This window comes from Halictus rubicundus, unplaced genomic scaffold (assembly GCF_050948215.1).
Source record: "Halictus rubicundus isolate RS-2024b unplaced genomic scaffold, iyHalRubi1_principal scaffold0099, whole genome shotgun sequence".
Lineage (NCBI taxonomy): Eukaryota > Metazoa > Arthropoda > Insecta > Hymenoptera > Halictidae > Halictus > Halictus rubicundus.
The window spans coordinates 259123-273759 of record NW_027488640.1 but is presented as its reverse complement, the minus strand read 5'-3'; the positions used below and the strand labels follow the sequence as shown (position 1 = coordinate 273759).

Genomic DNA, 14637 nt, shown 5'->3' with positions numbered 1-14637 from the left:
CGAAAAATATAATGACACTGAACACACAGTCACCGGCTTTGCACCAAGGTACCTACTATATGGTATAGATGTAACAATCCTACCGGATGAATTAAAACGGGGAAAAGCAGACAAAGATTGGGAAGCAGCAAAAGAAGAGGCTCTTGAAAATACTCTAAAATCTCACAAGTACAATAAATCACTTTTTGATAAAACCAGAAAAGAAATTCATTTCAAGGTAGGAGACATGGTGTACGTGGAAAATGGGAACAAAATGAACAGAAAGAAGCTGGATGAACTCAGGATAGGTCCGTACGAAATAGTTGAGAAAATCTCCGAGTCAATATACAGGGTAAACACAAGTCACAAGAAATCAGAATCCAACCTTTTCCACGTAACAAAACTCATCCCAATCCCTACATTCAAGGAAGACAACTCAGAGGAAGAAACAGAGTAGAAATATGTGATAGAGAATATTATCTGCATAACGAAAAGTTTGTTAGAAAATTTTCTCCCCTAAAGGGGGGTGATGTAAAGAAAACGTATTTCTTTAATTTAATCTTTCGCGCCGTATTGATAGGTCAATGACTATCTTCACGGCAGTAGAGAAGATATATGTAATGAGAAGTGAGACTGGGTAGATTTATAGGAATAAGTAGAGTTATAAAAAGAAACTGATAACGCAATAAAAAAACTTTAATTGTCGTTTCTTTATTTTTAGGTAAGCATTAAGTATGTACATATTGTAAATATCTCCCCTTTTCGCATAATAAAAATCAATCTTTATTTTTAGAGCAACACAACTGAGTTTTTGTCATTGTTGTCGGGTCCTTATAAGAATCAACCATTATATACATATTACAATTTTGTCTATTATAGAAAACTACATTTTTTGTCATACATATATTGCAGGCTATTCTTCGAAAGTGGCGCAAGCTTGGTTTGACTAATGTACCTAATACGGTTGTGCGTATGGCAATGTCTCTGGCTTTAGTACCTGAAACAAAGTTTCAAGAAGCCATATTAATTATACAAGAAGAGGCAGACAATATAGCAAGTAATTTTCCCAATGTTCTTTTATTTATGACTTACATGCGAACTAATTGGTTAAAAAAGGCACCGCAAGTAAGCGTGTACAATTGCCCAGTACGCACTAACAATATTGCAGAGTCTTTCCATAATGTTGCTGGTCTAAAATTAGGAAAACAGAACATAAACGTTTGGGCATTTCTGGGTATAGTATTATTTAATTTTTTTCAATAAATCTATTTACAATTTAATAACTATATATTTACATCGTTTGGCATGATACTCTAAATATGCGGCAGTATGTAGTTAAATGTTATTAAATTTTAGAAAAAATAAGAGATTTGCTTATGGATCAAGAATTAGATTTGAATAGTCTACAAAATGGTGTAGCATCTCGAAAACCACGTACTCGTGAAAATATTAGTCGAAGGAAAAATATTGCTAAAGCTCAAGCTGAATTTGATACTGGAAGGTTAGTGTATCACTCTTTCTATTTATAATTATTTTTATTGTATATATGTTTTTAAATTTATATGATTTTGTAGATTATCTCTAAAAGAGTTTTTAAGTATATTCCATCATAAAGACACAATTTTTAAAATCAATACAATCAGTGCATTGGCAGGTAAATATGTATTTAGAATTCTAAAGCTACCGCATAGAATTAAAATATTTTTTCTACAGATGAAGATATTAATGAGGAAATTGCTGATGCTAACTGTTTTGCCGAAACAACTGATAATCCTATAGAAAGCGGTAAATAAATAAATTTTATATTATGTAGTACGTATTATCGATTGTGTACATATATATGTCGGAGGCTGGGCGGACTCTTCCGTCCTCGGACCCGTCGGAGATTGTCCGTCGTCGTTCTCCATCGTTTCGCTCCTTTCGCGCTTACGCGAACGTCGTATGGACTCTACACGTACACGCGATGCCGGATCTCGTAGCGCAACGAGAGACACGTCAACGAGCACACGGGCCGCACAGAATGTTCGCGTACGTCTTTTTTTTCAAAGCTAGTCTTCCCTCTACCGTCCCGGAAACTATTCTGTCGCCCGTGGTCACGTTCAACAGGGTCCCAGCCCATCATTCCAGGTACCCTGTCTCGCATCTCCCTTTGCCCCGCGCGCGAAGAGGGGTAGCGCAGGTACGCAGGGACTGTTTTATTGCCCCTTCGCAGGGCAATTATCAGGGTACGGTAAATCGTTATTTTACAATTAAACTAAATCCTATAGGCGTTACGCGTTGTTGCCGACGGGGTGCATCGCTGCCATCACGCCCCGACACGGCCCTCCTGACTGTCACACGTCCTCGTCTGGAATTGCAACGACTTTATACATCGTCTGGAAAAGAAATACCATCTATGTTTCCCGTTCGTCCATTCTGACAAAATATCGATTGAGCTCTGAATGCCATGTTTGCCATGTACTCTATGTCGAAGCACTATACACGCGTTCGATGTCATGCGGGCAATCTTAACCAATTCTGGATAAAAACATATTCAGATAATTCGGTGCCACGGAATAAACAGTTCGGCCAAGCGGTTCTGACACACCGTGAGCTCAAGACAACAACATGAACTTTTAGTCCACTACTGGACACAGCAGAACAAAGCCACCCATGTGGCACCCGACCAACCACGTGGTCACACCTTTTTCAGTCGACTCATACGACTCCTGACCAATCACGTGGTCACACATTTCGCAGTCATCAACACGACCCAATACATCCATCGTCTGCCGTTACATCGCCCCGCCTCCTTTACCAGCTAAACTGGGTTTGGGAATAATGGCTTACGACTAATAAGCACGACGCATGGATTTTCACGTGTTTCTTTCCTCACTGTTGTCATCCCCGACACTGGCACATTCTGTTAATTCGGTGTCGCTCCAATTACTACGGATATCAAACTCTATGGGAACAGAACTATCAGGTATCAATCTCAGTCGCTCGTGAGCATATTTAAGTACTCTATTGCCACTTACAGGCTTCAAACGGTATCTGTTGTTCGAAAACTGGCGCGCGCGAACAACACGCGGCGCGCAGGACTCGCGCGACCACACCAATCACGCGACGCACATCGCCGGGCACCAGCCACTCAGCGACAAACGGAAATTGCGCGACACGCGAACACTCGCATGATTGGTCGTGGCCCGCTCGCGAACGTTCGGGAAAGATCGCGAACGCTCACCCGGAAGCGACAACACGCGAAGAAACGTCGAGAAAGATCGCGGGTATAAAAGAGGGAGAGAGCGACCGCGACTCTCTCTCCTTTTCTTTCTATCGCGCACGTGCAAACATCAGCTGATTCGTATAATCAATCATAAGTAATATCGTTAATTCATTCTTTATTCATTCTTCTTACATTTTTATTGCGACAAATTCTTGTAACTCTCGGAGGATAAATACAGTTATTTATTGTAAATCTGGCAATCACATTCTTTCCATTTCCTGCATTCACTCCCGTTATCATTTACTCCATCTCATTTCATACTTCCATTCAAACTCCCACACTCTCGGCAAAATCAAGTCGAGAGTATCGCACATTTCTGGTCCTTCGAGCCGGATTTACAAATAAATCTCCGCGAAGTGCAGTGGTGAAACATCTTCCGACAAGTGAGAACTCCATACATCGACTCAGTCTCGAAGCAAAATGGAACTCTCCGTCGAGGAACTGCTCGCCAAGCAGAGTGAGCTGGGAAGGAAGATCAGTCGCATAACGGAGAATTTCAAGAAGTCCATCGCGCAGTCAAAGATGACCGCGGGCGACGTCCAGTCCAGGCTCCAACGTCTCGAGGACTACTGGTCGGCGTTCCAACGGAATCACGATGTCCTGACTCTTCGACATCGGGACACGATCAAGGGCTCCGATTACATGAAGCAGGAATTTGCAGACGCGGTGGAGGAAGCGTACATGGAGCAAAGGGGTCGGCTGCTCGATCTCGCACGTCAGTTCAGCGAGGTAGGTGCACAATCCCGGGCGAAGGCTCCTTCCAGCGCGAGTGAAACCAAGGAAGGAGAGAACGCTGGTTCAGCACCATTGCCGCGAATGCAGCTGCCAGAATTTCACGGCGAATACGTTGAGTGGCCAGCTTTCAAAGATTTGTTCACGTCAATCGTGGACAGGAATCCCCAGCTCAGTAAGGTGGATCGTCTGCACTATCTGAAAGTGAGTCTTCGAGGCGCGGCCGCCGATCTCGTGAAGGACCTGGCAACGACAAACGAGAATTACAACCGAGCGTGGACAATTCTCAAGGAACAATACGAGAACAAGAGAATCCTCGTGCGATCGTGCCTCGACCGACTTGCCTCGCTCCCCAAGATGAGAGAGAGCTCCGCACGTGAGATCGCCAACATTCACCAGGGCATCTCATCAGTGGTGAACACTCTGGACGGGTTGGGAAGGCCAATCAACAAATCTGAGGATTGGTTTGTCTACTCAGTGGTGCGTCTATTCGATCCAGTGACTCGGGAAAAATGGGAGGAAAGAGTTACCAGCAGCAACGATCCGCCATCCTTCGACACACTGAGAGACTTCCTCACGAAGCGGAGGCAGCAGTTAGAGGCGTCGCCGGAAACAGCATCGGTGAAGCCAGCCCTGGGGATTAGCCGCAATCAGGGTAGAAGCTCAGAACATCGCCAGAACTTTGGAGAATCTGCTGGCAAGGGGACGACGAAGAGCGTCAGAGCCCACCATGCACAGAAAGGGCAGAAGACCACGTGCGCGAAGTGTAGCAAGGAACATTACCTGATGCAGTGTCCCGAGTACAAGGCACTCCCCCCAGCAGAGCGACGCGGGCAGGTGGAGAAGCTTCACCTTTGCTACAACTGCCTCGGAAAACATGCCCTGGCAGCCTGCCCGTCCACCAAAAGCTGCATGACCTGCGGAGAGAAACACCATTCGTCACTCCACGATGCATATCGCGACAGCCTATCAATGTCCAAGACAGCTCATCTTACCCTGGACTGCCGGAACTCAGCGGGCAAGGTGCTGCTCGCCACAGCAATGGTCCAAGTGGCAGACAAGTTCGGTCGAAGACATGTGGTTCGTGCCCTCATCGACCAAGGTTCGGAGGTATCGATGATGACTGAGGCACTGGCGCAGCGATTGCAGCTCCCAAGAACCACCTCGTTGGTGGATATCTTCGGGGTCGGAGGGCAGCAGCTTGCTCGAGCACGGGGTCGAATCAACCTGGACATCTCGTCCAGCAGGGTTGACACCATCAAGGTCTCGGCGATCCTGCTCCCAAAGCTGACCGGATATGTTCACAGCAGCCTAGCAGATCCAAGATCCTGGAAACACCTGCAGGGGCTGGAGCTGGCGGACCCATTACCGGCAAAGGCGTCGCCCATCGAAGTCCTTCTGGGCGCCGACGCCTACCCTGCAATAGTGCTGGAAGGAGTGAGAAAGGGTGCTCCAGACGAACCTATAGGACAACTCACCGTCTTTGGATGGATCATCACCGGGATGGCCGGTACCACCACCGCCTCCTTGCACGCCCAAGTGCACCAGGCGATAGTCGGTGAGCCTCTGAGTACGCTGGTGCGAAGGTTTTGGGAGCAGGAGGAGCTGCAGGACGCGCACACCACCCTGACAGCCGAGGAGCGGGAATGCGAGGACCACTACGCAGCAACCCACTCACGCACGCCCGAAGGTCGCTATCAGGTGAGGCTCCCCTTTCGAAAAGCAGGTGTCATCTCTTCAGGGTCCAGGACAGCAGCATGGCGGGCGCTCCGACGAATGGAGCAACGTTTCGAAAGGGAGGAGGACTTCAGGAGGCTCTACGGCGACTTCCTGAGGGAATACGAGACGTTGGGCCACATGTCGCCTGCCAGCGAACCACCAGCTGGACAAGCAGCCCACTACTTACCTCACCATGGGGTCCTGAAACCGACCAGCACCACGACGAAGTTGAGGGTGGTGTTCAACGGCTCCTGGTCTTCGCCGGCGCAGTTGTCGCTCAACGACTGCCTCCACGTGGGCCCAAACCTTCTGCCACTCCTCGCCGACACGCTTCTGAGGTGGAGGAAGCACCAATTCGTCGTCACAGCCGATATCACAAAGATGTATAGGCAGATCCTAGTACACCCAGACGATCGGGATAGTGAATATCAAGGAGGCAGATTGAACAAGGCACCCATACACCCTGACGAGGCGCATCCACTCATTCTTTCCCCAGACTCTCTGTTCACTCAACTCTTAATTCAATCTGCTCACAGGAAAACACTGCATGGCGGCGTACAGGCAACCTTGGGCACCATCCGGCAGCGATACTGGGTACCGAGGGGACGCTCCATCGTCAAGTCCGCCATACATAGATGTGTCACGTGCACTCGGTGGCGGGCCGCTCCAGCACGTCAGTTGATGGGAGAGCTTCCACAACATCGAGTCACACCGGCTCGACCCTTCCATGCCACAGGGGTTGACTACGCCGGGCCGATCTGGATGCGAACTGCGCCGGGCCGGGGTCACAAGGCGTATAAGGGCTTCCTGGCGGTCTTTGTCTGCATGGTCACCAAGGCCGTGCACTTAGAGGCCGTATCCAATTACTCCTCGGAGGCTTTTCTGGCCGCTTTCCGAAGGTTCATCTCACGACGTGGCATCTGTGCACACCTGCACAGCGACTGCGGGACCAATTTCCAGGGAGCCGACGGGGAATTACGCCGTCTTTTCACTGCCAGCAGCCGAGAGAACCGGAGGATCAGAGACCAGATGAGTGACCTGAGGACACAATGGCATTTCAATCCACCAGCTGCACCGCACTTTGGAGGCCTGTGGGAAGCCGCGGTGAAATCAACCAAGCATCACCTCCGGCGGACCATAGGAGATGCTCGGCTCACCTTCGAAGAGATGAGCACGCTACTCACCCAGGTGGAGGCCTGCCTCAACTCAAGGCCACTGACTGCACTTTCCGATGATCCCGCGGATCTGACCGCACTGACGCCGGGGCATTTCCTCATAGGCACGGCGTTGAATGCACTCCCGGAGCCATCGCTGCTGGATACGAGGGACCACCGACTCTCCCGGTGGCAGCTGCTGTCAAAAATCCGAGATGAATTCTGGGCGAGATGGCAGCGAGAATATCTCCAAGAACTCACCGCACGACCAAAATGGCGAGAAACGAAGGAGAACGTCGTGCCGGGCTGCCTCTGCTTGATCTCAGGGGAAAACACAGCACCCACGCAATGGCCACTCGCGCGCGTGTCGGAAACGTACCCCGGAGCCGACGGGAAGGTTCGGGTCGCGAAATTAATCACCGCGAATACCGAATTAGTGAGACCAGTCGCGAAACTAGTTGTTCTCCCGATCGACGCGCACTAATCAATGGACACGTCGATGCAAGCACACCGCGCACATGCCACGCGCATCATCCATTGACAAAACACGGCGTAGTACGGCGTAGTACGCGACGCCACGTGTGAATGAGCATCGGCGGTACAGCTTGTTTACACAACGCGACAAAGTTCACAACACCACCGAGATACACCAAAAAACCACGCGAGAAGTACGCGTACGAACACGTTCGGCACTGATGCACCCCGTTCGGTTAATGCACGCGGGAGAAAATCGACAAGTCGAGGCGGGCGGGATGTTCGAAAACTGGCGCGCGCGAACAACACGCGGCGCGCAGGACTCGCGCGACCACACCAATCACGCGACGCACATCGCCGGGCACCAGCCACTCAGCGACAAACGGAAATTGCGCGACACGCGAACACTCGCATGATTGGTCGTGGCCCGCTCGCGAACGTTCGGGAAAGATCGCGAACGCTCACCCGGAAGCGACAACACGCGAAGAAACGTCGAGAAAGATCGCGGGTATAAAAGAGGGAGAGAGCGACCGCGACTCTCTCTCCTTTTCTTTCTATCGCGCACGTGCAAACATCAGCTGATTCGTATAATCAATCATAAGTAATATCGTTAATTCATTCTTTATTCATTCTTCTTACATTTTTATTGCGACAAATTCTTGTAACTCTCGGAGGATAAATACAGTTATTTATTGTAAATCTGGCAATCACATTCTTTCCATTTCCTGCATTCACTCCCGTTATCATTTACTCCATCTCATTTCATACTTCCATTCACACTCCCACACTCTCGGCAAAATCAAGTCGAGAGTATCGCACACTGTCGTTGGGCAAAACTTCTATTATCTTATACGGACCGCGAAATTTAGCATCTAATTTCGTTTGATTTCGTTCGTGATTTTCTATAAGAACGTAATTTCCGACCGAAAATCTAACAATTTTTGCTTTGTTACTATCGAATCGTGTTTTGTCGTACGCGGCGTTTTGGTCGATCGCTTGGGTCGCTTGTTCTCTGATGTCCGAAAGGTCGAGTTCTTCGCCGTCATCATTAGCAACTGACAATGATATTGGTCTGGCAACTTTGCCTATCAGCAATTCCAAAGGGCTATGCTTAGTGGTACGATTCGCTGTACAATTTAACGCTAGTTGGACATTTTCAAGGGACTCTTGCCAGGACTTGCTATTATTTAGTTCTACCGCGGTAAGCATATTTCTAAGCGTACTCATTGTTCTTTCTACCTGACCATTGGCACGACACGTACCTGTAGCGATTAGGTGCAGGTCAATATTATGGGTCTTGCAGAATTCACGAAAATTGCTGTTTGCGAAACATCTACCCTGATCGGCAATAATTCTGGAGGGGGCCCCAAATAAATTCACGCAGTAATTCAGTGCTGTGATGGCACTGGCCGCGTCTATGTTTATGGAATGTCGTAAAATTACAAATTTGGTGAACGCGTCGACGAACACAAACACTTATTCTTTTATGTTATTTTCGCCGCTAAGTTTTCCCGTAGCGTCAACATGAATCGTATGCCACGGTACGCTTACCTTTGGGATAGGATGCAGCTCGGCTTGCGCTTTACCTGAGTGAGACTTTGATAATTTGCACGTGATACAATTTTCGACAAATTTACGAATGTACTTCGACATGTTAGGAAACCAGTAATGTTGATAGGCCTTCTCTAAGGTTTTGTTCCAACCAAGATGCATAATAGACTCGTGAACATTATTAATTACGGACCATCGAAAATGTACGGGGACTATGGGTAATTGTTGACTGCGATTTTTACGTTGTATTTTTCTATGCAAAACTCCTGATTTCAACGAATATGTTTTGGCGGTATCAGGATCCATTTCATTGTTTTCCAATTGGGAAATGATCTTGTTCAGTTCATCATCTCGTAGTTGCTCAGTTTGTAACCAGTTCTCCGATATCTCGGCCAAATTAACCCGTTTCTGTTCAATCCGTTTATGACTGTCTTTGATCGGTAAAGGGTTTCGCGAGAAGAAATCCGCGTGGCTCATGCGCTTTCCTTCTCGGTATACAATGTGTTTTGGATCTTCGTTGGGTTCCGTAACGCAGAACCTTTAACTTACGATCCCGAAATAATTGAGAGAAATAAAATGTGATTTGTGGGAGAGCTAACTGATTTATTGGTGTTATCACTGCGATTCTCGGAAAAGAGAGGGAGGGCTCGACGGGTTGCCGTGTATATTGACGGGGCTCTCTCCCCTCGCCGCGCACCCCGAACTACTCGGTCCGCCCGAAGTGTGCGGGGAGAGAGAGAGACGAACCGCGACGACGGCCGAGTCCTCAATACAAACAAAGTTCGGCAGTCGCTAATTTGCCGTGTGTGCGTGCGGACGCACAGCGGCACCGAACAGCTGATTGCTCGAACACAATGTCAAAATCGTATGCCTGTAGGAATGCCCACCATCTGTGTACTCGCGGGGTAAGGTCCATTTTTGTACGCGAGGCTTTAAGCGAGTTGCAATCAGTGACGACTAGGAATTGTCTTCCTTGCAAGAAGTGGCGGAAATGTTTTATGGCATTGACTACCGCTAACGTCTCCAACTCGTATGAGTGATATCGCGATTCGGCGTCAGTGGTTCTCTTACTATAATACGCGACCGCGTGAGATTTACTATCTACTTGTTGTATTAGGACAGCACCGTAACCATCCGAGCTGGCGTCAGTATGTAATTCGATTGGGTATGACGGATTGAATAGCATTAGTGTGGGTTCGTTTATTAAATTTGCAATAATGTCTTGTCGGATCTTTTCGTGTTGCTGTTTCCATTCTATCTTTCCTTTTCCCGTAGTCAATTTGTATAGTGGGGAAGTGACCTGAGAAAACTTAGGTATAAACTGTCTGAAATAGGAAGCAAGGCCTATGAATTGCCTAAGCTGAGTCACCGTTGATGGAGGAGAAGATTCGGTTAATGCTTTTACTTTCCGCGGGTTTGGCCTGATTTCCCCCGCGGTCACTTCAAAGCCCAAATAATCTACACGTGATTTTAGAAACGCACATTTATTCAAATTGAGTGAGAATCCCGCTGACTTTAATTTTTCTAGTACTATTTGTAGCCTCTCTAAGGACTGTTGTATAGAGTTGGCCTGAATCATAACGTCGTCCAGGTAAAACAAACTACAAATGTGTTTACGAGTCCAGAAAGGGCTTGGTTTATGGCCCTCTGAAATACCGAAGGTGCATTACGAAGCCCGAACGGCATGGACAAATACTCGTATTGACCATCTGGAGTAACAAATGCAGTCTTTTCTATCGAGTCTTTATGGACAGGGATTTGATGGAAACCCGACGCCATGTCTAGTGTCGTAAAGTATTGTGCGCCGCTTAGTCGCTGGATTTGGTCGTTTATGAGCGGTAAGGGGTACCTATCGGGGACTGTGTTACTATTTAGTTCCCGGTAATCAACGCATAAACGGTCAGAACCGTCCTTTTTGTTAACGAGGATTACGGGACTGGCAAACGGGGAACAACTAGGTCTAATTATCCCGGCAGACAAGAGTTCGTTGATTTTGTCCTTTACAGTTTGCTTCTCATCAGGGCTAAGTCTATATGGTCGTCGTTGAACGGTACGATTAGGGTCTATTAATTTTATTTGTAACTCTCCCGAACTTATCCTACCCGTAGGTGTACCGAGGACAAACGATTCAGAAAATCCTTTTAACAGATCGATTAGTTCTTCTCTATGGGGACCAACTACATCTGTGTCAACACTATTAAAGTTATCGATCTTTTTGCCAACTTCACAAATTTTTATTATCTTATCCCGTCTTAGACTGAAGCTATTCGCCGAAATTTCAACAGAAAACCCTTGCGTTATCAAATCGCGTCCAATCAAAATACTATAACTCAAATGTTCGTCCGGCACGACATGAAAGAGAATTTCAACGCGGTGATCGTGTATTACCACTCGGGACAGGATCTGTAAGTTACTCATCACGTTAGCGTTGCCAAGACCAATTAACCTTGTCAGATTTCTAGATCGCTTACCGGAAAATTTATTTCCCACCGACTCTTTTATCAGAGAGCATTCCGCACCCGTATCAAAACAAAATTCGTAGACCTCACCCGATTCCGCTAGTTCCGCTGTTACCGGGGCGATACTGCACAAGTTGATCTGCCGTTCCATGGGTATCCTCGGATGTGGTCTTCCATCCACCTTCTTGCACTGTGGAGCAATATGGCCGTCCTCTCCGCACTTGAAGCAGGTAACCGGCTTTTTCGGTGGTCCCCGGTTGCTTCCGCTCGTGCCAGGCTTGGGTCCCGGCAACCTGGTAGCTCCTTGGCGTCGATGACAGTCCGTGGCTTTATGTCCTTCCTTGCCGCATGTAAAACACGTAACAACACTTTTCGGTTTCTTGCTGTCCGTTGACTTCGGTTCTCTTCCATCGGTGGTAACTGGCCGTTTACGGAACCCGAAGGCCATCAGCTCCTTTTGTAATGAAGCCTGCGTATCGATATTTGTTGTGAACGCAACGCGCTGCAGTCGAGGATCTATCTGCACGCAATGTGCCAATGTTGATGCTATAGCGATTTGTTCCGTCGACATCGATGCGTATAAATTAGTAAATGAGGCCAGCACACGGTTTGAGTATGAAGGCATAGACTCGCCTTCTCTTGGTTTTCCCCCGTTGATCCTCATCATTGCACCCACAGGGGTTTCGAACGTATCATATTGGGCTAGAAACATTTTTCTGAACTCACTCCAGTTCATGCCAGCGTAATTCACTTGTGACATCCACGCGGACGCGCCACCTTTCAATGCCCTGCTTAGAGCCATGACCAATTCGCTGCCCTGTATCGGTCGCTCTGCGAGACACACATCCACCGTTCTACACCACGCTTTCGCACTGTAGTCCTCCTTATCCGGGTCGAACTCTGGCAGGAATATCCGGGTGGTGGCGTGTGTTGGTTGATTCACTATTGGACCTTGCATCCGTCCTAATAGCATCTCGAACATTAGCTTCCAATTTGTTCCATCGTTCTCGGGCGAGGAGACTCGCGGAGCTGAGTTTTCCCGCGAGAATCCCACTTCTGATGTCGGAGGCTGGGCGGACTCTTCCGTCCTCGGACCCGTCGGAGATTGTCCGTCGTCGTTCTCCATCGTTTCGCTCCTTTCGCGCTTACGCGAACGTCGTATGGACTCTACACGTACACGCGATGCCGGATCTCGTAGCGCAACGAGAGACACGTCAACGAGCACACGGGCCGCACAGAATGTTCGCGTACGTCTTTTTTTTGTTCTTTTACTCTCGAGAAGTCGCTTTCCTCAAAGCTAGTCTTCCCTCTACCGTCCCGGAAACTATTCTGTCGCCCGTGGTCACGTTCAACAGGGTCCCAGCCCATCATTCCAGGTACCCTGTCTCGCATCTCCCTTTGCCCCGCGCGCGAAGAGGGGTAGCGCAGGTACGCAGGGACTGTTTTATTGCCCCTTCGCAGGGCAATTATCAGGGTACGGTAAATCGTTATTTTACAATTAAACTAAATCCTATAGGCGTTACGCGTTGTTGCCGACGGGGTGCATCGCTGCCATCACGCCCCGACATATATATATATATATGTTGTTAAAGGTACACTAGGATGGATGGATGCAAAAACGTTACCAGGTGCGACTCCGGCATCATTGAATTCCTCGACAATGCAGTGTCAGGTTATCTTCATTCCACATATTTAATCTCGATTTTTCTGATTCGTAATTGTTCAGGATTCAAGCGTTGGAATTTGGCGGCTATTGTCTCAACTGGCGACCGCTGTATCATACAGTTTTTGTCTCGTATGTCAACACGCGGCAAGAACGCGTGTCGCCGTTGCTCGACACCGCGTAGCAACAGTTTCGTTTCTCATTGGCCGAATTTCAACGCTTGAATCCTTCAAATCAAGACAAACAAGGATCATCCGATTCGGGAGCACCAATCACGGTGCTCCACATTCGATGGTCCTTGTTATTTAAGGCACCTGCGCGTGCCTTCTCGCTCTCTTCATGTTCGTCACTCGCATCACGCTGCTTAACGCTCTTAACATTCGTCTTCAGTCATATTTCTCGCGCTAGTTTGCTGCTCGCGCTCGTCTCGCTCAGGTCAGATTTCAAAATCTCTCGCTCGGAGACTCTCGCGATCTCGAACTGCTCGTTCGCAGTATTTTCTACAATCTTTCGCGCTGCGTTACGTGCATTCTGCCGCGCGTTGAAGATCTCCGTCGCCCGTGTTGAAGATTTCCGTATCGCGGCGGCACGCGTTTCGTGCCGCTCAAGATTTCCGTTTCGCGTTCCGACGGCAGAAATCTGCACGCGCAAGATATCCGTCCATCCGCCGGCTCGCGATTCTCGATCGCGCTCTCTCTCTCGATCGTGCGCACCTCGCGACGTCCTCGTTCTCTAGCGCTCGCGACGTTCTCGTTCCCTCCATCGCTCGCGAGTGACCGGCCGGTCGTGCCGCCTGTGATCGGTCTGCGATCAATAAAGTGCAGTTTAATATCAGCTCTCTCTCTCTCTCTCTCTCTCTCTCTCTCTGTCTCAACCTCTCACTGACCCATCCTGTGGATTCCTTTGCTCGCTCAACTCTGAGTGGTCCCGGCATCAGGCTGCTCCGACCGTCGGTCGACGCCGAAACAGTAATTATTAACCCATTAACGCCCAAGAATTTTTTTTTAATTTTAGTAAACGATGGACAAAACATCTAGTCAATCTCAGATTGCGCTAGAAGCAAACAAATATAATCTTGTTATGCTGTACTCAAGTGAGTACAATGGGCGCTAATGGGTTAATACAATAAAATCAAATTTTTCATATAATCAAGCAGTACGGATAATTAATTGGACATATTTCTTTTTAGATGATTATATTGTTGAAATACTTAACAAGGCTGCGTGGGAGCGAAAGTGGCTCTAAACCAGGGAGGGCAATCTCCCATGTATAATGTGTGCACTTTAGCAGTATCATCTAGATTGGTTCCCTCGTTCCCTCAACTAAAACCTATATATATATAGCTATACGATTCTACTAACATACGTATTCACATATACCTACTGTTCAGTACGATTACTTTAAATTTAGAATTACACTTACACTAAAAGGATATAATATGTTTTGCAACAGTACATTATTTTAACAATATTTTATTTAAAAACATAATAATACATAATTATACATGTAACAGATAATTATAACTAATACATAATGATAATATCTTTATCCAATTATTTTGTACGTTTTGTTACACTTGCTGCTGCACTGCTCTGCACCTCACTATCCTAAACAAACTTAAAAGAATATAATCGTAAAATT

The 14637-nt window shown here is 47.6% G+C and overlaps 1 protein-coding gene and 1 long non-coding RNA gene across 3 annotated transcripts; one reads left to right on the top strand and one right to left on the bottom strand.

The window, feature by feature from the left end:
- Positions 1–889: 889 nt before the first annotated feature.
- Positions 890–14268, bottom strand: LOC143363703 (uncharacterized). The gene is made up of 3 exons (XR_013083887.1): positions 14212–14268; positions 1072–1170; positions 890–976 (listed from the first exon to the last, which is right to left on the bottom strand). It is a non-coding gene; the product is annotated as an uncharacterized LOC143363703 (long non-coding RNA).
- Positions 952–1767, top strand: LOC143363702 (uncharacterized). Of its 2 annotated transcripts, none has more exons than XM_076804250.1 (3): positions 952–1213; positions 1336–1480; positions 1693–1767. In XM_076804250.1, exons 1-3 carry the CDS (start codon positions 952–954, stop codon positions 1694–1696), a joined length of 411 nt encoding a protein of 136 aa, XP_076660365.1. In that variant the 3' UTR covers positions 1697–1767. The 2 variants fall into 2 exon arrangements, with proteins under 2 accessions (XP_076660365.1, XP_076660364.1); XM_076804249.1 differs by having other exon boundaries at positions 1554–1758.
- Positions 14269–14637: the final 369 nt, after the last annotated feature.

Excerpts from the sequence above, each read along its gene's own strand:
- LOC143363702 (XM_076804249.1), top strand. The coding sequence starts at position 952 with ATGGCAATGTCTCTGGCTTTAGTACCTGAAACAAAGTTTCAAGAAGCC. Across the intron at positions 1,214-1,335 it reads AAACGTTTGGGCATTTCTGG|AAAAAATAAGAGATTTGCTT; the intron begins GTATAGTATTAT and ends ATTAAATTTTAG. Across the intron at positions 1,481-1,553 it reads GCTGAATTTGATACTGGAAG|ATTATCTCTAAAAGAGTTTT; the intron begins GTTAGTGTATCA and ends ATGATTTTGTAG.